This window comes from Trachurus trachurus, assembly GCF_905171665.1.
Source record: "Trachurus trachurus genome assembly, chromosome: 6".
Taxonomy (NCBI): domain Eukaryota; kingdom Metazoa; phylum Chordata; class Actinopteri; order Carangiformes; family Carangidae; genus Trachurus; species Trachurus trachurus.
This window is the reverse complement of record NC_139897.1, coordinates 9,222,070-9,240,050: the sequence shown is the minus strand read 5'-3', so window position 1 is coordinate 9,240,050 and position 17,981 is coordinate 9,222,070. Positions and strand designations below refer to the sequence as shown.

The 17,981-nt window shown below is 41.8% G+C and overlaps 1 protein-coding gene across 1 annotated transcript; it reads left to right on the top strand.

Annotated features, from left to right (window-relative positions):
• Window positions 1–9,784: 9,784 nt before the first annotated feature.
• Window positions 9,785–17,862, top strand: mrps35 (mitochondrial ribosomal protein S35). Its single transcript, XM_083973243.1, has 8 exons — window positions 9,785–9,921; window positions 10,689–10,741; window positions 10,899–11,066; window positions 11,985–12,045; window positions 12,140–12,279; window positions 14,082–14,191; window positions 14,288–14,357; window positions 17,337–17,862. Exons 1-8 carry the CDS (start codon window positions 9,789–9,791, stop codon window positions 17,604–17,606), a joined length of 1,005 nt encoding a protein of 334 aa, XP_083829369.1. The 5' UTR covers window positions 9,785–9,788; the 3' UTR covers window positions 17,607–17,862.
• Window positions 17,863–17,981: the final 119 nt, after the last annotated feature.

The window sequence follows — 17,981 nt, the reverse complement described above, 5'->3', positions numbered from 1 at the left end:
ACAAGACACACACACAAAGTCAAAAATAAAATTGAGATTTTTCATTGGAGCTGGCAAGCACTTGAGGTCCAAAATAAAGACCTTCCCCCTCTGGAAAAAACTTCAAAACACAAGGTTATATGGCTGATAATCCACTGTCAAATAGCAAAACAAATTATTCTGTCTAGTATTATTTATCTACAGTAGTAATCTATGGTAGTGATAGAAAGTGGTCCCCTCACTGTCACTTCTGCTACACATAAAATTGATTTATTATTTAAATTTATTTTAGATGGTGGAGCTGCAGGTGAACAGGAGGGAAACTGAAACAGCTTGGTAGAGTCTGTCCTGGTCCTGTGCTTATGACAGTCTAAAAGAGCTGGACAGTAATCACACTGAATACACACTAGACCAAACTTCTCTCCGGTTCCACTGCTAGTGGGATGAAGAGTAGGATACCTCTCACCCCCAGAACCTGCTCCAAGACTGCACTGAGGTCAAGAATCAAAGTTGAATCAAAGATAGCTGGAAGTCCAACACCTGGCAGCTCCGAGCCACCAGACGTGCTAATTCTACCACGCCTCCCCCATCAACTCCTGAGTTTGAAACAGCTCAGAGGAAACGCTTGCTCTTGTGACTCACTGTGCCCGATGGAAGTGGTCACTTTCACGCTGAGATGTGCCTCTGATGGGGATCCAAACAGGAACTTTAGTTACTTTGCCCTGCCTCTGGTTCAGCTACACCATTCTTCCATGCTTGTACAAGATAGGCGTTATGATCACCAAGGCATCCACAGAGGATGTACACCTGCTGAATATACCGCGCTAGACAAAAAGAAGGTTGAATGTCAGAACAGCTATCAGCATCTTTGACGATGCTTTGAGACGGAGTCACAGAAATCGCCTCAGATGTTGCCTATGGGATTTTCATACACTTATTCAGCTGATTACCAGAAGTGGCTTGAGGACCAATGACATCAGTAGTTCATTAGGCATCCCAGTTCAGATTCTCTCCTGCAAAAGATTCTCACACCCTCATGTGCTGCATCACAATCCCTAAAAAGAGCACAAGGAAAAAATATTGTAATCATGAAAACAGTAATTACTGGAGCAATGTCAATTATTTCTTACCCGTCTCTCCCCATCCTTTCACTGATGTGGCACACAGGCCTCAGCAATTTCTCTATCTCAGATTCAACCCTCATCCATGAAAGGATATGATGACATGGTCCCACATGAAAAGGTGACCTTTGTGAGAACTGTGGTCTGAGCGGAAAGCCTGTCCAAAGGCGCCCTGCTGTAGTTTTTTGATGGCTCCCTCCTGGTGCTGGTAGTTATGCAGTAGACGGTGAGTCAGGTACTGCGGAGACACATAAATCTCATTCCAGCCATCTGAATCACGATACCCTCCAAACGGAACTGATGGGTTTCCTGACTAATGATGGTTTCTTTATTTACTTTAAGAGATCACTATCCATGAAGTTGGCAGCTGATTAGGTAGGTTAAATTATATTACTTTTACATCGTAATGTAGCTGCACATACACTGGCAATGAGGCACTGCCATTTTTTGTCAACATCAGGAAATAGAGCACAGTCCACTTCAAATTCATATACTTTTCAAGCATTTGCAAAACTACTCATCGATAAACAGTATGTCGTGCAAGAAGAGACGCATGATTAGAGTTACTGTAGCATCTATAATACCACCATTATTACTTTTGCCATAGCTAGTTATTTTTTTTAACATGACCCCTATTACCTTAATTTTACAAAAGTTCTTCATAGCTCCATATTGTCTGATTTTGACTGTGGTAATAATTAGGCTACATACAATTAATCAAAATATATTTCTTATTAAAAGAAAAGCTTATAAATAATTATCACTAGATGTCAGACTAAATAATCAGCATCTCAGACCAAAACAAAAGACTCATTTTACACACCTCTAGCCACAAGTCCCTAACAAGGCATCTCAAAGACAATGAAAACTGCCACTCAACACAAAGTTAACAGCACAGATCAATAAAGCCTGTCTTCATTAGAGCCAACCAAAAACAACACACAAGTGCCATGACCTGCTGGCTGTTAAGCCAGCTAACAGTAACAACATTTCAGAATATGGAAAAGTCCCAACAGTGTTGGCTGCAGCCAGTAGCTCAGAGTGAGCAGCTCTGCAATCACCGCCTTGGCAGTGCAAAAGGAGGTGGGCATGTGGAGCCCAGGCGTGACACTTAATAACTAAGGTTATCCTGCAAGTAGCTATGGTTAACACAGGGCGTCAGTGTGTCTTGAGCCAACGCTAATTAATTCACAAGCTAATTAGCTTGTTAGCTAACAAAACAAATGCAGTTGCTAGGCAGACATAGTTGGTGCTACTCACCTACCTCGTCTTCCGGCTTCCGCTAGTCATTTAACCACACAAGTCATGCAATTTACACCCCCCCAACACAGGGTGTTGTGTTAGGTGTCTCGTCCATGGATGTATTAGTCTCGTCCTCCTCCCCGTGTTCCGTCTTTCCTCCAGGTGTGTTAATTAGGAGATTGGCTGGGCTCCCGCCTTCCGCATTCTTCCACCATGTGACGTCCACCAAGACAGCTCATTGGCTTCCCAACCATCTAAGCTGGCCAATCAGGATCTGGGGTCTTCATTTGGCCAACTTTAGCCTAGAAATCTAGACGCACCCTCTATGACCCTAGCCAAAGTCCTTCTAGGCATATAACGTCTCTGCCCTAGCGCAGCAAAAATATCATGTTAATAGCTATGGTTAATAGATATAGTCATTAGTCTGGCTTGTCAGGCTACCCATAGCCCGTAGGCTATGCCAAAGATGGTTTTTAAACCAGTGCTATGCTTTGACCTAAGGGTAGGCTCAGCGCCGTACCGTAACCGTGCGGGGCCCCCCGCGGCCTTCCGCCGCGGGATGGCGCGCGGGGGGGGGGGGGGGGGGGGGGGGGGTGGTGGTGGTGGTGGTGGTGGTGACGGCGACGGCGGCGGGGCGATGGCCGCGATGACGGGGGGGGGACGGCGGCGGCGACAACACAGCAGTAGTGGGGCAGATAACTGCAAAATTACAAAAGAATCGTTCACTTCTGGAAACAAGCACCAAAATTGGCACACATACTCCTTAGGGATTGCTCTTTTGATAAAACCCGTTAGCCACCTAAAAATTAAAGATGGCGGCCATTTTTCAAGATGGCCGCCATTGAATATACAGTAAAATTGCATTTCGGAATACAATCGCAAAGACTTGTCCTATTTTAATGATCTTGGTATCAAATAATACATTTTTTACTATGCAGAATCCAAATTTGGACCCATGGACTTACTCACTGGCTTCCTTGTACCATATATCAGTCCTGGAATCCTAATATTATGCTAAATTAGAGGTTAATTATGTCTGACTCGGCTAAAATGCACGGTAGTGTATATCGTAGTAGTGTAAGAGGTTTGGTATGTGTAGCATATTCCTGTACTAGGCTTCCAAGCTGGATATGACACAATTAGGTGTGTATGTGTGTGTAGGCCCCCACATACTAGACTCCGCGGACTCAATGCAGACCCAAAGCGGATACAGTAATATTGCATTTCGGAATACAATTGCAAGGACTTGTCCTATTTGAATGATCTTGGTGTCAAATAATACATTTTTCACTATGTAGAATCCAAATTTGGACCCATGGACTTACTCACTGGCTTACTTGTACCATTTATCAGTGCTGTCTAATAAGCTTAGCATCTAGTGTAGATTACATGTAGTCATCACCAGCTCCATGTCAAATCATAGTGTCCCTGGTAGATCTCCACAAAATCACAACAACCTGATCAGCATTAGGCCTTCAGCTGCTTATCCTGGCCCATCACCCTTGTACATTTCTCCATACTTCTACAAGTGCTGTGACTCAAATGTCACTCATCAATGTCAGATCACTCTCAAACAAAAGTCTCATTCTAAATTACTTTATTTCAACTCACAACCTGGACTCCTTATGTCTTACTGAAACCTGGCAAAGACCTGGTGATATCAGCTCCTTTTCTGCATTGTGTCCTCCAAAAATATCTTAACTCACCACACACCACTGGCCAGGGAGGAGGACTTGCTATGGTTTTTAAGTAAAATTTTAACTGTAAACTTTTCTCAACTAATGATTACACAAGCTTTGCATATATGGTGTGTAAGATTGAAAGATCAATTCCAGTACTCTGTGTACTCATATATAGCCCCTCTAAATTTAACAAATCATTCATTGAAGAATTTTCCCACTTTTTATCATCAGTGCTCATTAATTCTGACAATGTAATAATTCTAGGTGACTTCAACATCCATGTCTGCTGTCCTTCTAATGCACTTACCTGTGATTTTCTGCATGAGTCTTTCAATCTTACCCAGTCTGTCACAGAACCTACTCATGTGCATGGTCATACTCTTGACTTGATTTTAACATCTGGTCTCCCTGACCTGATTGTTCAAGTCAATAGTTACTGTATGTTCTGTCTGATCATTGGCCAATAATGTTCTCCACCTCATTTCTATGTGAGACTCCAAAACCTAGTCAACCATGTTGCAACTCCAGGTCTATTACTCTCACTGCCAGCCAGGTGAGGGTTAGTAATTATTAACATCTCTAGACTCTGGTGATCATTGCATCTTGATTCTATTAAATCTTTCAGCAGCTTTCAATACTGTAGACCACCCCATCCTCTAAGACCACCTAGAACATCTTGTTGGTATCCAGGGAATGGCCCTTCAGTGGTTTTCCTCATATCTCCAAGGTCGATCAGCCTCTGTCCAAATGCACAATATGTACTCTTCCTCTGCATCCATCCCTTGTGGGGTTCCACAAGGCTCCATCTTAGGACCTATTTTATTCTTTTTATACATGCTTCCTCTGGGCTCGATAAGAAAATACAATATCTCTTACCACTGTTATGCCGATGATTCATAGTTACATCTCCCGTTGAAAATATCTGACTTGGGTAGTGTCAGTGCACTATTACTATGCATAAAGGACATCAAATCTTGGATAGCTCAAAGTTTCCTTCAGCTCAATCAAAATAAAACTGAGCCCCTAGTTTTTTCACCCAATCAGCCCTATCCCGTTTACAGTTAATCCAAAATGCAGCAGCAAGACTCATCACTGGTACCAGAAAGATCAACCATATCTCTCCTATATTGGCCACACTTCACTGGTTACCTGTTAAATATAGGATTCATTTTAAGATACTTTTATTTGTTTTTAAAGCATTGCATGGATTAGCACCTGATTATATTTCAGAACTCCTCATCCCCTACTCTACCTCTCGTCTGCTCAGATCCACTGACAAGTAATTGCTGTTCATCCCACCTACAAAACTAAAAACAAGAGGTGACAGAGTCTTTTCAGTTATTGGTCCCAAACTATGGAATAGTCTCCCACAAACAATCAGATCTTCACCCTCCACAGACATCTAAAACTCAGCTAAAAACTTATCTCTTCTCTCTGGCTTTTAATTCAGTCTCATTGGAACCTCCCATACCATCATACCATCATTCCCCCTCACTTGTTGTTTTTAATGTTCCTTTGTGTCTGTCCCGTCTTTGTTTGAATTAATCTTGTATGTAAAGCACTTTGGTCAACACCTGTTGTTTTTAAATGTGCTCTAGAAATAAAATTGACTTGACTTGACTTGACTAATAGCGACGGGGGATCACTCTTTGTCTAGTCTGTACTCTTCGACCTGTTCGGCTTGGGTAACCCTGCCAGGAGTACAAGACTCCCCCCAACATTTTTTAACATGAAAATTCAGATTCTACATAGTGAAAAATGTATTATTTGACACCAAGATCATTCAAATAGGACAAGTCTTTGCAATTGTATTCCGAAATGCAATATTACTGTATCCGCTTTGGGTCTGCATTGAGTCCGCGGAGTCTAGTATGTGGGGGCCTACACACACATACACACTTAATTGTGTCATATCCAGCTTGGAAGCCTAGTACAGGAATATGCTACACACACTAAACCTCTAACACTACTACGATATACACTACCGTGCATTTTAGCCGAGTCAGACATAATTAACCTCTAATTTAGCATAATATTAGGATTCCAGGACTGATATATGGTACAAGGAAGCCAGTGAGTAAGTCCATGGGTCCAAATTTGGATTCTGCATAGTGAAAAATGTATTATTTGATACTAAGATCATTAAAATAGGACAAGTCTTTGCGATTGTATTCCGAAAGGCAATTTTACTGTATATTCAATGGCGGCCATCTTGAAAAATGGCCGCCATCTTTAATTTTTAGGTGGCTAACGGGTTTTATCAAAAGAGCAATCCCTAAAGAGTATGTGTGCCAATTTTGGTGCTTGTTTCCAGAAGTGAACGATTATTACAGTTATCTGCCCCACTACAGAGCAATCCTGCCTATAGGAGCTATCCATGGTTAGGAAGTCTCTTGAAATATCAAACAAAGAGGAGAACTATGGACTGTGGAAGCTTCAATGGCCATAATACAGAAGTTATCATGACGTGAACCATATGTTGCGGTGTAAAAAAAAAAAAAAAAGGTTGATTCGGTGGAAACCCGGTTTAACGGGCGGGGGCCCCCCCGCCTCGCGGGGGCTGCGGGGGTATACTTTACGGCCCAGGGTAGGCTAGAGGAGGTAACACAGCAAGTGACTCAAATGAACTTACCTTAACCAAAGTCCTTATTGCTTGTATCCATCCATTGCTTGTGCGGATGGTTTAACCAGGCTTTAGCCATATATTACCAGGAGTGGATTTCTTTACTGCAGAAGTTAATCCACTGCCATTAATTAGTTGAATAGGCTGTTGCAAATACTGGTGAATATGGTTTAAGCATGTTGAGATGTTTAAGAAGATTACTGCCTTAGATTGTTTAGAGTTAAACCCGATTGGGCACAATTCCCCAAAATCATCTCTATGTTAAAGGGATAGTTCACCCAAAATTCAAATTTCACTCATTATCTACTCACCCTCATGTCGACTAAGGGCTGGGAGAATTTTCAGAGTCCTCCGTGCCTTCTCGGAGAAGGGGGGGTCCGCACAGCTGTAGTATTTGTCCATATAGCCTAATGGTTGTGAATGGTGCTCACTTTTCTTCGTCCAAAAAGACACACCAAAAAACATCCAAATACCTCCCTGCTCGTCTGTAATGTCCCTCTTGTATTGTAGCCCCGACATGAGAAATTGTTCAAAAAAAATTATATGGACAAATGCTGCGCGGACCCCCAGACATGCATTGTTTCTTACTAACTCTTTACCATTCATCACCTAAATTTATCCACTCATAATGTGTCTGACATGATGCTGTTTCTTGATTCGCTCAGCCTTTCTTTGCCCCTCAGAGTGCAAAGGCCACACCACATGTGTCAGGACACTGGGTCACTGGTCGGTGACAATATGTAATCACCTGACCGTAAACAGATTCTTACTCTGCATGAAAAACTGTGCCATTGTTATAGCAACATGCAGAGGGGCAAGTACACACAGCTTTTTAAGGAAATGGGAGAAGGCACTGGGATTAGTCAGACCTAAAACACTCCCATGAACAATTAACAAGAAATTACAACCGCCTTCGCCCATGTGCCTGGCCCAGCATACAGAGTTTTTTTCTGGTGGTAAAATTGCAAAAAAGACATTCACATACACATTCTAAATTGGCTTGCACCATGCGACTCAGACCATGCGCTTCACATTGTTAAACAAGAGCCCTATGTACAAAATCAAAGACGGTGTTTCACCTGTGAAAATTCAGACAAATCTAACATTTGGACTGAAGAGGCTGCAGCAGGTGTTTTCAGTAAGTATTCTATGTCCCCATGCTATAAAAGGTTGGGTTACCTTTGCAGCCATGTGCATTGGTTACTATCTAAATGGTGGTCAAACTTGGACTGAATGACTGCAGGAATGTCCCATTGAGATGAGAGGCTCAGTGCTACTGCTGCAGGGGGCAGCTGCGCAGTCAGGGAGCAGGAAAACCACTTCATCACTACAGGAGAGAGAAAAGAGAGATTTGTAATGAATTAGCTCAGATCAGCCTCAACAGTTGCTGGAGTATCTACAGTAAAACAGGAACAAATAGCACCACAACAGGTGGAGGAAACATCTTGTGTAATCAACTTTACACTGATAGTCCGACATTGTCTTTATATTTGGACATGGACAGGCTAACATTTGCTTTAGAGACCAGTGTGAAACACAGAAATGCAATGTGTGCAATAACTAACATTACCAAACCAGTGCAATTAATGGTATGCGTTGTTTATTTTATTTTATTTTACCTTTATTTTACCAGGCAAATTGCTTGAGATAAAAAAAAAAATCTCTTTTACAAGCAAGGCCTGGCCAAGAAAGCAGCAACAAGATATACACACAAAGAAGAGGGGACAAATATGAGAGAGAAAAGAGAGAGAGAGAGAGAGAGAGAGAGAGAGAGAGACAGAGAGAGACAGAGAGAGACAGAGAGAGAGAGAAAGAAAAGATGAATGACGTCCAGAGTTCTACAGTCCGGCGGGGATATGGGGGGAAAGAGTCTGAGTTTTATTATGAAACTTCTGTGTTGTATTACTTGGAGCAAAGTAAGAAGTGGGCAATGAGTGAACTTACACTCATCTTTATCAATAGAAAGCAATAAAATATATCAGTGTAGGCTGGTAAAATCTAAATGAGTAACCTGCAGCAAAACCTTTTCCATATGGCAGCAACTGAATGGAGACAACAACAAAAAAAACCCAGCAAATGTCAAGCCCTGTGTCTTTACCATCCACACTGCACTAACGTGGCCAGCAATCCACCAGTTGATACCTTTCTTTCCATTTCTTTTTAGGTTATGAATATCTCTGTTCCTAAAGCTTGTTTGCTTACAGCCCTGCAGAGATAGCTTTGTAGGAGAGATACTCAACATAGCTCCAGCTCCTCATTTTCATCCATTCCTCTAATGAAAACAGAAAATGAATTACAACACTGTAAAAGACAGGTCTTGAATTCAGCTTACAAATAAAGTCATCACTGAAATTATCTAAATTTCCCCCCTTTGGTTGACTAAAATAGTAGGCTACTTTGACTGACACATCAGTATGTTTACCTTTTTGGGAGAAAAATTAAAATAAGTCTTATGTATGGCTTTACAGGTGCATGTTAGGAATATGTGAGAGAGGAGCGAAGTAGTAGTACTCTCCTGCTGCAGGTATTTTTGTAGCTTGTTCATCTTTGTCCCTGAACACAGTGTTTTTTTAGTAGGCTACAAGGCTGAATAGGCATTGTTCCCACTGTCCAAAATCTCAGGTGTTGTTGGCAGGAGAGCTAGAGCAACCAGCTTGCTGTCCTCTGATAGAAAAAATTACCGTACTTTCATTTTTTTCCACAAATGACAGTAGGCATACTAGCTGAAGCCTGGTCACCCCCTTTTGCCAACTGTTCATTAGATACATTGTATAGCACATGTCATTACCAAGAGGCCATTAAACCAGCTCTGCTTGTGTTTTCCAAACTGTAGGATGTTTTCATGTTAGGCTACCTATCAGAAAATGATTTAGCCTAGGCTAGCCTACTAGTTTCAAAAACAAACTATGTAAGCATGCAAACGTGTAGTATGTTGTACACAACATGATATGGAGTATGGAACTCCCTAAAAACGTAGGGTCAAGTTTGTAGTGACTTGTTGGACTGTTCAGTTATTGTCGTCTCTGTCATGTTTTTACCGAGGGGTCTTGAACGCTCCAACATGGCGACCGCGCAGACGCAGAACGGCGACATAAAGCAGTAACCAATGAGCTAGCCGAGTTCACCCAGACAGTGAAAAACATGGCTTCACTCACAAGCAAGGCAATTGTGTGTCTAGGTCGAATAAATGTAACTGGTCTCGGACTTCAGAGACCAGTCAACAGAGTCACGTACTCCACGGCGGTGTCCGTAAACTCCTCTGCTGGAAACACAGGTGAGTGTCTCTGTTTGACAGCGGAGGCTTTGACAGCGGAAGGACGTACAGCTGCACGCTAAGCTAACCGATGGACAGGCTGGTAGCCACCTCATGTCCTTTGACAGGACAGGAGGACTGTCTATGACTGTAACTTGGAGTTAGTTAACTTAAATAGGCAAAACTAACATGCAGCTGCATGACGATGTCAGTGCATCTATGTTCACAGACAGATTCAGCCCCCTCTCTTTCTTTTAAGGTCTTCACCACAGGGCTGCAGCCTTTTGACCTCCGTTAACGTACTCTGCTATTCTTACTTTGTTACATGTCCATTACAGTTTACTAAAGCTCAAGGTCGTGGCAAGAAATTAACTTGTTTGTCTCATTTCACAAAGACAGCAATGCCCATGAATACATTTAGGCTACACTAAAACTTGACCAAGGGGGTAGTGTGAAGACAGTTAAACAATTTCTTGACAGGCAAATCATCTAATGTTTTGAGCTTTAATTGACCATAAAAGGCTCAACAAGAAGCAAAACAAACAAATGGATAAGCCAGTGTTGCAGATATCACCTGCCATTTACACATTAATTACAGTGGACCTATTTGTAAGCCTGTTGAATGCTCATACAAAAGCGCACTTAATAAATAGTAGTGTCTGGCAGTAAATGTGTCCTTATCTTTAGAAAATAGTGTTAGCAGAATTAAGTGTGTTTCGGCATTTATTCTGGATCTTGTCACATTAAAAATTGCTTGTGTGTGTGGTTTAACTTGTTATTAATTTTAGGCCCCAATGGGAGAGGCGGTAGAGGATCCTCGGCCAGGAAATCTAAGAGAGATGTAAGTGTACTGCATTTGTGTTGCATATTGTTTTACTGGCACTTATGGTGATTTACATCCATGAAGTTGGCATGTTGGTTTAGATAATGAACAGAGAATATTTTTCATTTTGCTCATAATAAAGTTTTCTTTGCTGATCTGTGCTTTGGGAACTCAGGCAGGGGAGCCCAGGACAGAGAAGATGGCTCTGGATCAGGACTGGACTGCAGTTTATCCAGCAGCAGCCCCCTTTAAACCCAACGCCGTCCCCCTGCCTGTGAGGATGGGCTACCCTGTGAGGGGAGGCGTTCCTCCAGAGAAGCACGGAAACCTGGAGTTGATCAAGGTCAGACCTCATGATGTGGGGTTACGCTGAACAGACATGGAGGGTTGCACTTGCAGCTTCTCAAGATTAAAGATGAACAAGAAAAACAGGGAACCACTTCCTCAGAAATATGCATAAATGACTCATTAGATACAGTAGAAACAGAGCACTTGACTTGTGTACTGGGCATTGCATTAGTTTTACAGCTATATGCATATGATTGAAAGTGACCACATTCTTCTATAATTGACTGTGGGTTCTGTCTGTTTGTGAGCTACCCTACTATCTTAGAAGTTATTCACTCTGACCAGCAGGCCAGTGCTCTTGCAGCACTGATGGAGCACTCTTTGCTCTGCTGCGTGGCTCTGATGGCCAAGTCCCTTTGCCCGGATTATTGTGCTGCTGTGTCCAAACACCAGCTGCTCCATCTGGACTCAGGCCACATGCAGAGGAGAGCCACTGCTTTCACCCGCCACAGCTGAAGTTGTGTCGTGCAGACAAACACTGGTCTTAAACTCTGTTTGGATGGGTTAAAGTGCGTTGCATTGCATCCATACACATATTCGCATGAAATATATATGTTATCCTTTTATATCACTTTTTGTTCGACCACAACTCATAGATGTTGTGCTGTTGACCACACTCAAGCCAATAATGGGATTTATGAGAAATTCAGTTTGACGTAGGTATAGAATAGAAGGTATTATGTAATTGTAAATTATATAATACCCTTTATTCAAATGATGGAAGAGGATGGTTGTTACCTTACCCTTTTAAAACCAGTCAATTCTGAAATCCAGCATTAAATAATTTTTGCAGTAATACAGCCATAGTGAGTTTGTTTACATTCTCTGGAATTCATTCCTAGATATTAAAACTGCTGCTTATTTTCATGTTTTTGTTCCATTCACGTAACCTCTCACTCTTTATCTCTCTCAGGTACCAAACTTTCTGCATTTGACACCCGGGGCCATCAAGAAACACTGTGAGGCTCTGAAACGTAAGTTCTTCGTACAAGTCTTTTCTCTGAGTGTTCGTCAGCAGCTAATTGGGTTATATAATAGCATTGTAAAATTGTCTTTCTCCACCATCAGCATTCTGTACAGAGTGGCCGTCTGCCTTGGACACTGATGCCAAATGTGATGAGCACTTTCCCATTAAAGTAGCGAGCACGGATTACTTGTCTGCCGGCCCGTCTATCAGAAACCCCTCAGCTCGTATAGTTCATCTCAAGGTGAGTTTCCCTGCTACATCATTATCAATATCTTCTGTGTGGATTCTGTCTTGATTTGAGTTGTTTTTATACAATGATATTGACTTTTAACTGAGTTCTGTTGATGTACATGAAGTCAAGTGTGGCGAACCGTGAACATTTCATTTTACATGTCAGGATTCTCCACACTCGACTTCCCACATCAAATTGGAGATTTACAGAGATGCATAATCACCAGCTGACATCATGTCCCTGTGACTTATCCTGGAGAGACGTTCATTGTCTGTTGACCTCAAACCTAAGAAATTATGCCATCAAGTCTACAGAGATTAGTGCTGGAGAATTATTTTACATATAAGTATGTGCTTAGGCTAAATTGTTGTTTTCGTGTTAGTTTAGGTTCTTAGTTTTCTGGAAAAGTGTTTATTTATTTATTTAATAGTTTCATATTTTCACTGAAAGAAGTACCAAAACATTTTTGCCACTGACATATTTGTTGAGACATTTTAATATTCCTCTTAATCCCCCCCAACCACTAATCCACAGATATGCAATCCTCCCCACACACCAGAGCCATACATGTAAACACACACAGAACACGTAACACCCGCAGTCCATCACCAAGAAGTTACACATTGAAAATCCACGTGAGAATTTAGACAAAATCATCAGCGATAATATGTAAGTGGTCTGTTGAATTATAAGATTATAATTGACCTGGAAAATGAAAGTTAAATTCAGTGACACTCTGCATCAGTTATAAACAAGGTCATTGTGACTTTTGTAGCTTTCAGTTTTATATAACTGTTTTGCTTATGTTGTTTTCATTATGTGGATAATTAGACTGTCTGTGCTGATGGCTCTTTGTTTATCATGAATGTGTTTACACTCTTCACAAATCATGTCAAAAGCAATTCTGTTTTATACGCAGAACTTCAACTGCCCTTTTAAAAAGGTGGAAATGTGTGTCTCTCTTTTTTTTTTTTTTTTTTAACCATTAATCACCAGCCATCTGCTCCACTGACACTTTGCCTTAGATTATATCAGCAAGGTAGGAATTATACAGACATTAATCCTGGTGGATTAGGCTGAGAGATAGATTGGGGAGCTAATCTCACACGGTCAGTTTCCAAACCATTTTAACTTTGATGAAAAAAAAAATTAAATTAGGTTTAGTGTTTGATTCAGTGTTTTGAATGAGCAGCACACACTGTAGGTTTTGCTTTAGTTAGAGAGTCGTGGAGGAAACTGAGGAAAGAAAAAACTGGCATGTGACTGAAACCAACAGACTTTGACAGCATGTTTGTCCAAACACTTTAAAACTATTTCACCTTTGTGCTGTCACTTCATCATGTTTAATACACAGAAACATGTGCACACATTACCTTTTATATTACCTATAAATGCACCCCCCCCCCCCCCCCCCCCCCCCCCCCCCCATTGTATGAATTATAAATCTGAGCCATGATAGATGGACAAGCAGAGATTATTCCTTGATTACATTGTCTATCATCTCTGCATGGGGCTTAGAGGTTATCCCGGGCCACAGCATACATGCTGTGATTTCATCTGTAAAAGTATAGTATTTTAATCAACACAGTCAAAGCTCTGTGCAGGTAAAAATCTAAACACTGTTTGTGTATGTCAAGAGAGAGAGACAGTCCACAATGAAAATCACTTGTTCACTAATCTTTTTGTATATCTGTCTTTACATTCTCATAATGTATTCATCCCACAGGCTTATGTGAGAAACTGCTGCATAAACAATTCCATATTATGTTCAGTTTCTCCTGTGATAATCTTTGGTGTCATTGCTCACAAAGGTGAAGCTGTCCAGTTTGAATCTGGATGACCACGCACGCAAGAAGATGCTGAAGCTTGTTGGGGAGAGATACTGCAAAAATACAGACGTCCTCACCATCACAACCGACAGGTAGACATCGCTCTCTTGAGTTTTCTACATCTAACGATCAAGTAAGGAAATAAAAATTATTTCCCCTTTTCACCTTTACCTCCCTCTCTCTGCCAGCTGCCCCCTGAGACGGCAGAATCACGACTACGCCATGTACCTGCTGACTGTGCTTTACCACGAGTCTTGGGTGAGGAAGAATTTGGTTTTTCTCCACGTCAATTCTGTGTCCAACATGTGTCTGTAATAACTGAAGACAGATACATCAGTTGGAGTGGAAAACAAGGCCCTTGCCAAAACCAAGAAGCAGCAGTTGTCAGACAGATTAAAGGGATAGTTCAACATTTTGGCAAATTGACCTATTGCCATAGTTTCAGGAGTAGGTTCGTTACCTTTAATTGTAGGTGCGAGCTATTTTTAGATTGGCGGAGCAGAGAAGTGACCTGCTCAGAGCTACGCTACAGAGGCTAATGGAATTTCTTGGTTTCCCTCATCAAACTTATGAGACAGAGTTCTTTTTGAGGCAAATGCAGTGACTGCTTGTCGAAAAAGTGGCTCTGACAGGAACACGCATCAGCAGTTTTGCATGAATTCACCTCGAAAACAACTCTGTCTCGTAACGTTCTGTTATTATCTCATAGCGTGGTGAACATGCAGGTCACAACTTGTCCTCCAGAGCGTTTTGGAGTTGTTGGATTGTGTATTTGATGAGTTTGATGAGGGAAACCAAGAAATTCCATGAGCCTCCGTAGCGTAGCTCTGAGCAGCTCACAGCTCTGCTCTGCCGTTCTAAAAATAGCTTACACTCAACTGACAATAACGAATCTACTCCTAAAACTATAGGGATTATAGCAATTGGCCAATTTGCCAAAATGTTGAACTATCCCTTTAACATAATGCCAGTTTAATCAACATGTCACTATTTCAGATGAGCTGTTCAAAAGACACATCCTCAGCCCCCACCTTAACCCCAACCAGCTCAGAATTTAATTTGGCCTTGTCCTCTGTCTCTTGTTTTGTTTACTGACCTTTTATTCTCTCTCAACAACTATTCATTCATCTGCTGGCTGCTCTCCTGCAGTGCTTGTACTGATGATCTGCCTTCACTTTCCATTAGTGTTTTCTTCTTCTGAAAGATTTGAGATCACATCCAGTATAATGGCTGATCTCATCTACTGCTGCATGTATTATTCTGTATAATTCACATAGTTTTCCTAGAATTTGTGGTGGTATTCAGAAAGTAGGGCATTAATCTATTTGGGCACATTTTGTTAAATATTTGTACTCCTTCGTGACATTTACACCCTGCAAGCATCACAGCACAATCACGTTTTACCAGGGGAATACTGGTCCATCTTGCTCTGGGATCTGAGAGACCAGGCCCATTAGGGAGGTCTCGGAGTTGAATGGGCAGAAGGATGGCAAACAGCAGCATTGTCCAGCTGACATTTCCCCACAGATGAGGAGAAAACAGACTCCCCCCTATCAGGTGTTGACCCTGATACTCATTTGCATTAAGCCAACCATGCCACATCAGAGGAGTCTGCCACCAGGTCATTAGCCCAGGCGCTGATGGCATGAATGTGCAGCCAGCCACATAAAGGAAAATGACTCCCCCTATTGTGCAACCTCTGCCTTCAGGAGCTTTTCCCATCACGGCTTAGTCACATTAAAAGAAAAATCTCTCAGTCGGGAAAGGTGTCCGAGCCAGGAGGCAGAACACTGTCCATTGCCCTTTTCGGACACACAATGGAAGGCACAGTGCTTGTCCAGCAGGCTTGTGGAAGCTGTGAGAGCGCCGTAGCGTTCAGGTCGTAACGCTATCCCACAAAGAGACCAATTGTTTGCAGCAACTAAGGTGATTTTATCTCCCCACTAAGAGGGGCAGACCTTCCCTGCTAATTCCAGTGTGTGTGCTAATCCAGGCCAGTGCTGGTTCTGACTGCTCAAAGCTGCCTCCAACATGGGGGGGGGGGCGTTAACTACTAGGGGCTTTTGTGCCTAACACTTGTTCCCCTAACTGAAAATATAAATGCTATTTGACAGGTCCATAAGCTCAGTTGAGAAAACAGGTGACTCCTTGTCTCCTTCCACATTATCAGATATTCTTTATGATGACCAAACTTCTTAGTAATGGAAGGATTTCCGGTAACCCTTTAATTTACAGGCCGCTGATTATGTGATAATGTCAAGAAATAATAAGTAATTGCATCATAATGTCTAGAAATAGCATAGAAATAACAGTCAATTTCATAGTAATGTCGAGAAATATAGCCAAGAAATAACGATTGATTGCATAGAAATAGCCCAGAAATTAGTTTGAAGAAAGAAATGCACAAAATCTGACCTTTGCCAAAGAATTCAAAGCATGAAAAGCATGTGTAATCTTTTGCTTTGAAAAACATAACATTTCTATGAAATTGACCGTTATTTCTAGGCTATTTCTTGACATTACTACACAATTAATTGTTATTTCTTGACATTATCACGGAATTAGCAGCCTGTAAAATAAAGGGTTACAAATTTCACAATTAAAAATCAAAAACCTCACTTCAAAAGGATAAAGTAAGATCCATCATTCCAGCATAGCGATCTTAAACTAAAACAACTCGGTAGGTTTTCAATATTTCAAAAACAAAGCTACTCATCTACTCGCAAGTATCTAGTGCTCTTCACTCACTAGGACCTGGATCCGGTCCAGATGGGATGTTATGTGGATCAGATATGTATAACAGTAATGATGGTCATTAACCTCAAACACCTGGAGAGCAGCAGGGCTCAGGCTCTGTCAGTGCCCTGCTTTAAGCTGCTGCACAGTGGAGCCTATTGTTCTCCAGGGAATGTGATGACAGCTAGACAGGCAACGGACAGAGCACTACATATGGAGAAATACTATCTCTGTGAGAGTAGCATCAAAGACCCTCATATTTTACATCTGCAGCCATATGGTGTTCCAAACTAGAGTCTTCAACATCAAATGGATACGCTAAACATGCTTCTTTATATCTTTTGTTGCTACAAATACATGTAACATCATAGCTGCATGTAATAAAATGTACACACCACTCCAATCCAGCACTAACAGGACAGCTTCTGTTTTCAGGCCAGTTGGGTCAGTTTTCCATCTGCGTGTAAAGCTAAGAGATGCTCTGTTTTTCTCATCGTTCAGAAAACGGAAGCCTGGGAGGCCGAGAAGACGGTGGCAGACATGGAGGAATACAGCTGGGAGGACAGCACGTCCCAAAAGAACATCTTAGATACGCTCGTACGCATGAAAGTAGCTGGGGAAGGAGAAAAGGAGGAAGTGCGAGAGCAGCTGCTGGGAAAAAGCGAGGTGAAGGAGTATAAGGACTCGGTCACACGGCTGAAGAACGAAGGAGAGAATGAAAGCACCATGCTTCAGTATAAAGAGGCTGTCAAGAAAGTACTCAACCTGTGATCCAGCTTAATGTACAAAATGTATTTACATGAAGACAGTGACCAAGAGCAACACTGGGCTGTAACAGAATCTACAAAAACAACCTTCATCTACACACCAGTAACACAAACAGGAGATTATTCCAGATAACTGCAGCCTCGTAGGTCTCAACTAATGTATTTATTTTCCAAAATAAATCTACTGTCTTATCAAGAGTGTGATATCAGATGTCTTTAATACAAAATAAAAGTCTGACATGTGCTGTTGTTGATCAGCGTTCTGTCTTGAAGTTCATGTGCATGATGGGTAAAAGCTTGTATCTGATAAAAGCTCCATTCAGTCAGTTCCTGGCCCAGCCCGAGCTCCCATCCCACTCTCGTCACTGTCAGGTCGAGG

Excerpts from the sequence above, each read along its gene's own strand:
- mrps35 (XM_083973243.1), top strand. The coding sequence starts at position 9,789 with ATGGCTTCACTCACAAGCAAGGCAATTGTGTGTCTAGGTCGAATAAAT. Across the intron at positions 12,046-12,139 it reads ACACTGTGAGGCTCTGAAAC|CATTCTGTACAGAGTGGCCG; the intron begins GTAAGTTCTTCG and ends CTCCACCATCAG. Across the intron at positions 12,280-14,081 it reads CTCGTATAGTTCATCTCAAG|GTGAAGCTGTCCAGTTTGAA; the intron begins GTGAGTTTCCCT and ends TTGCTCACAAAG.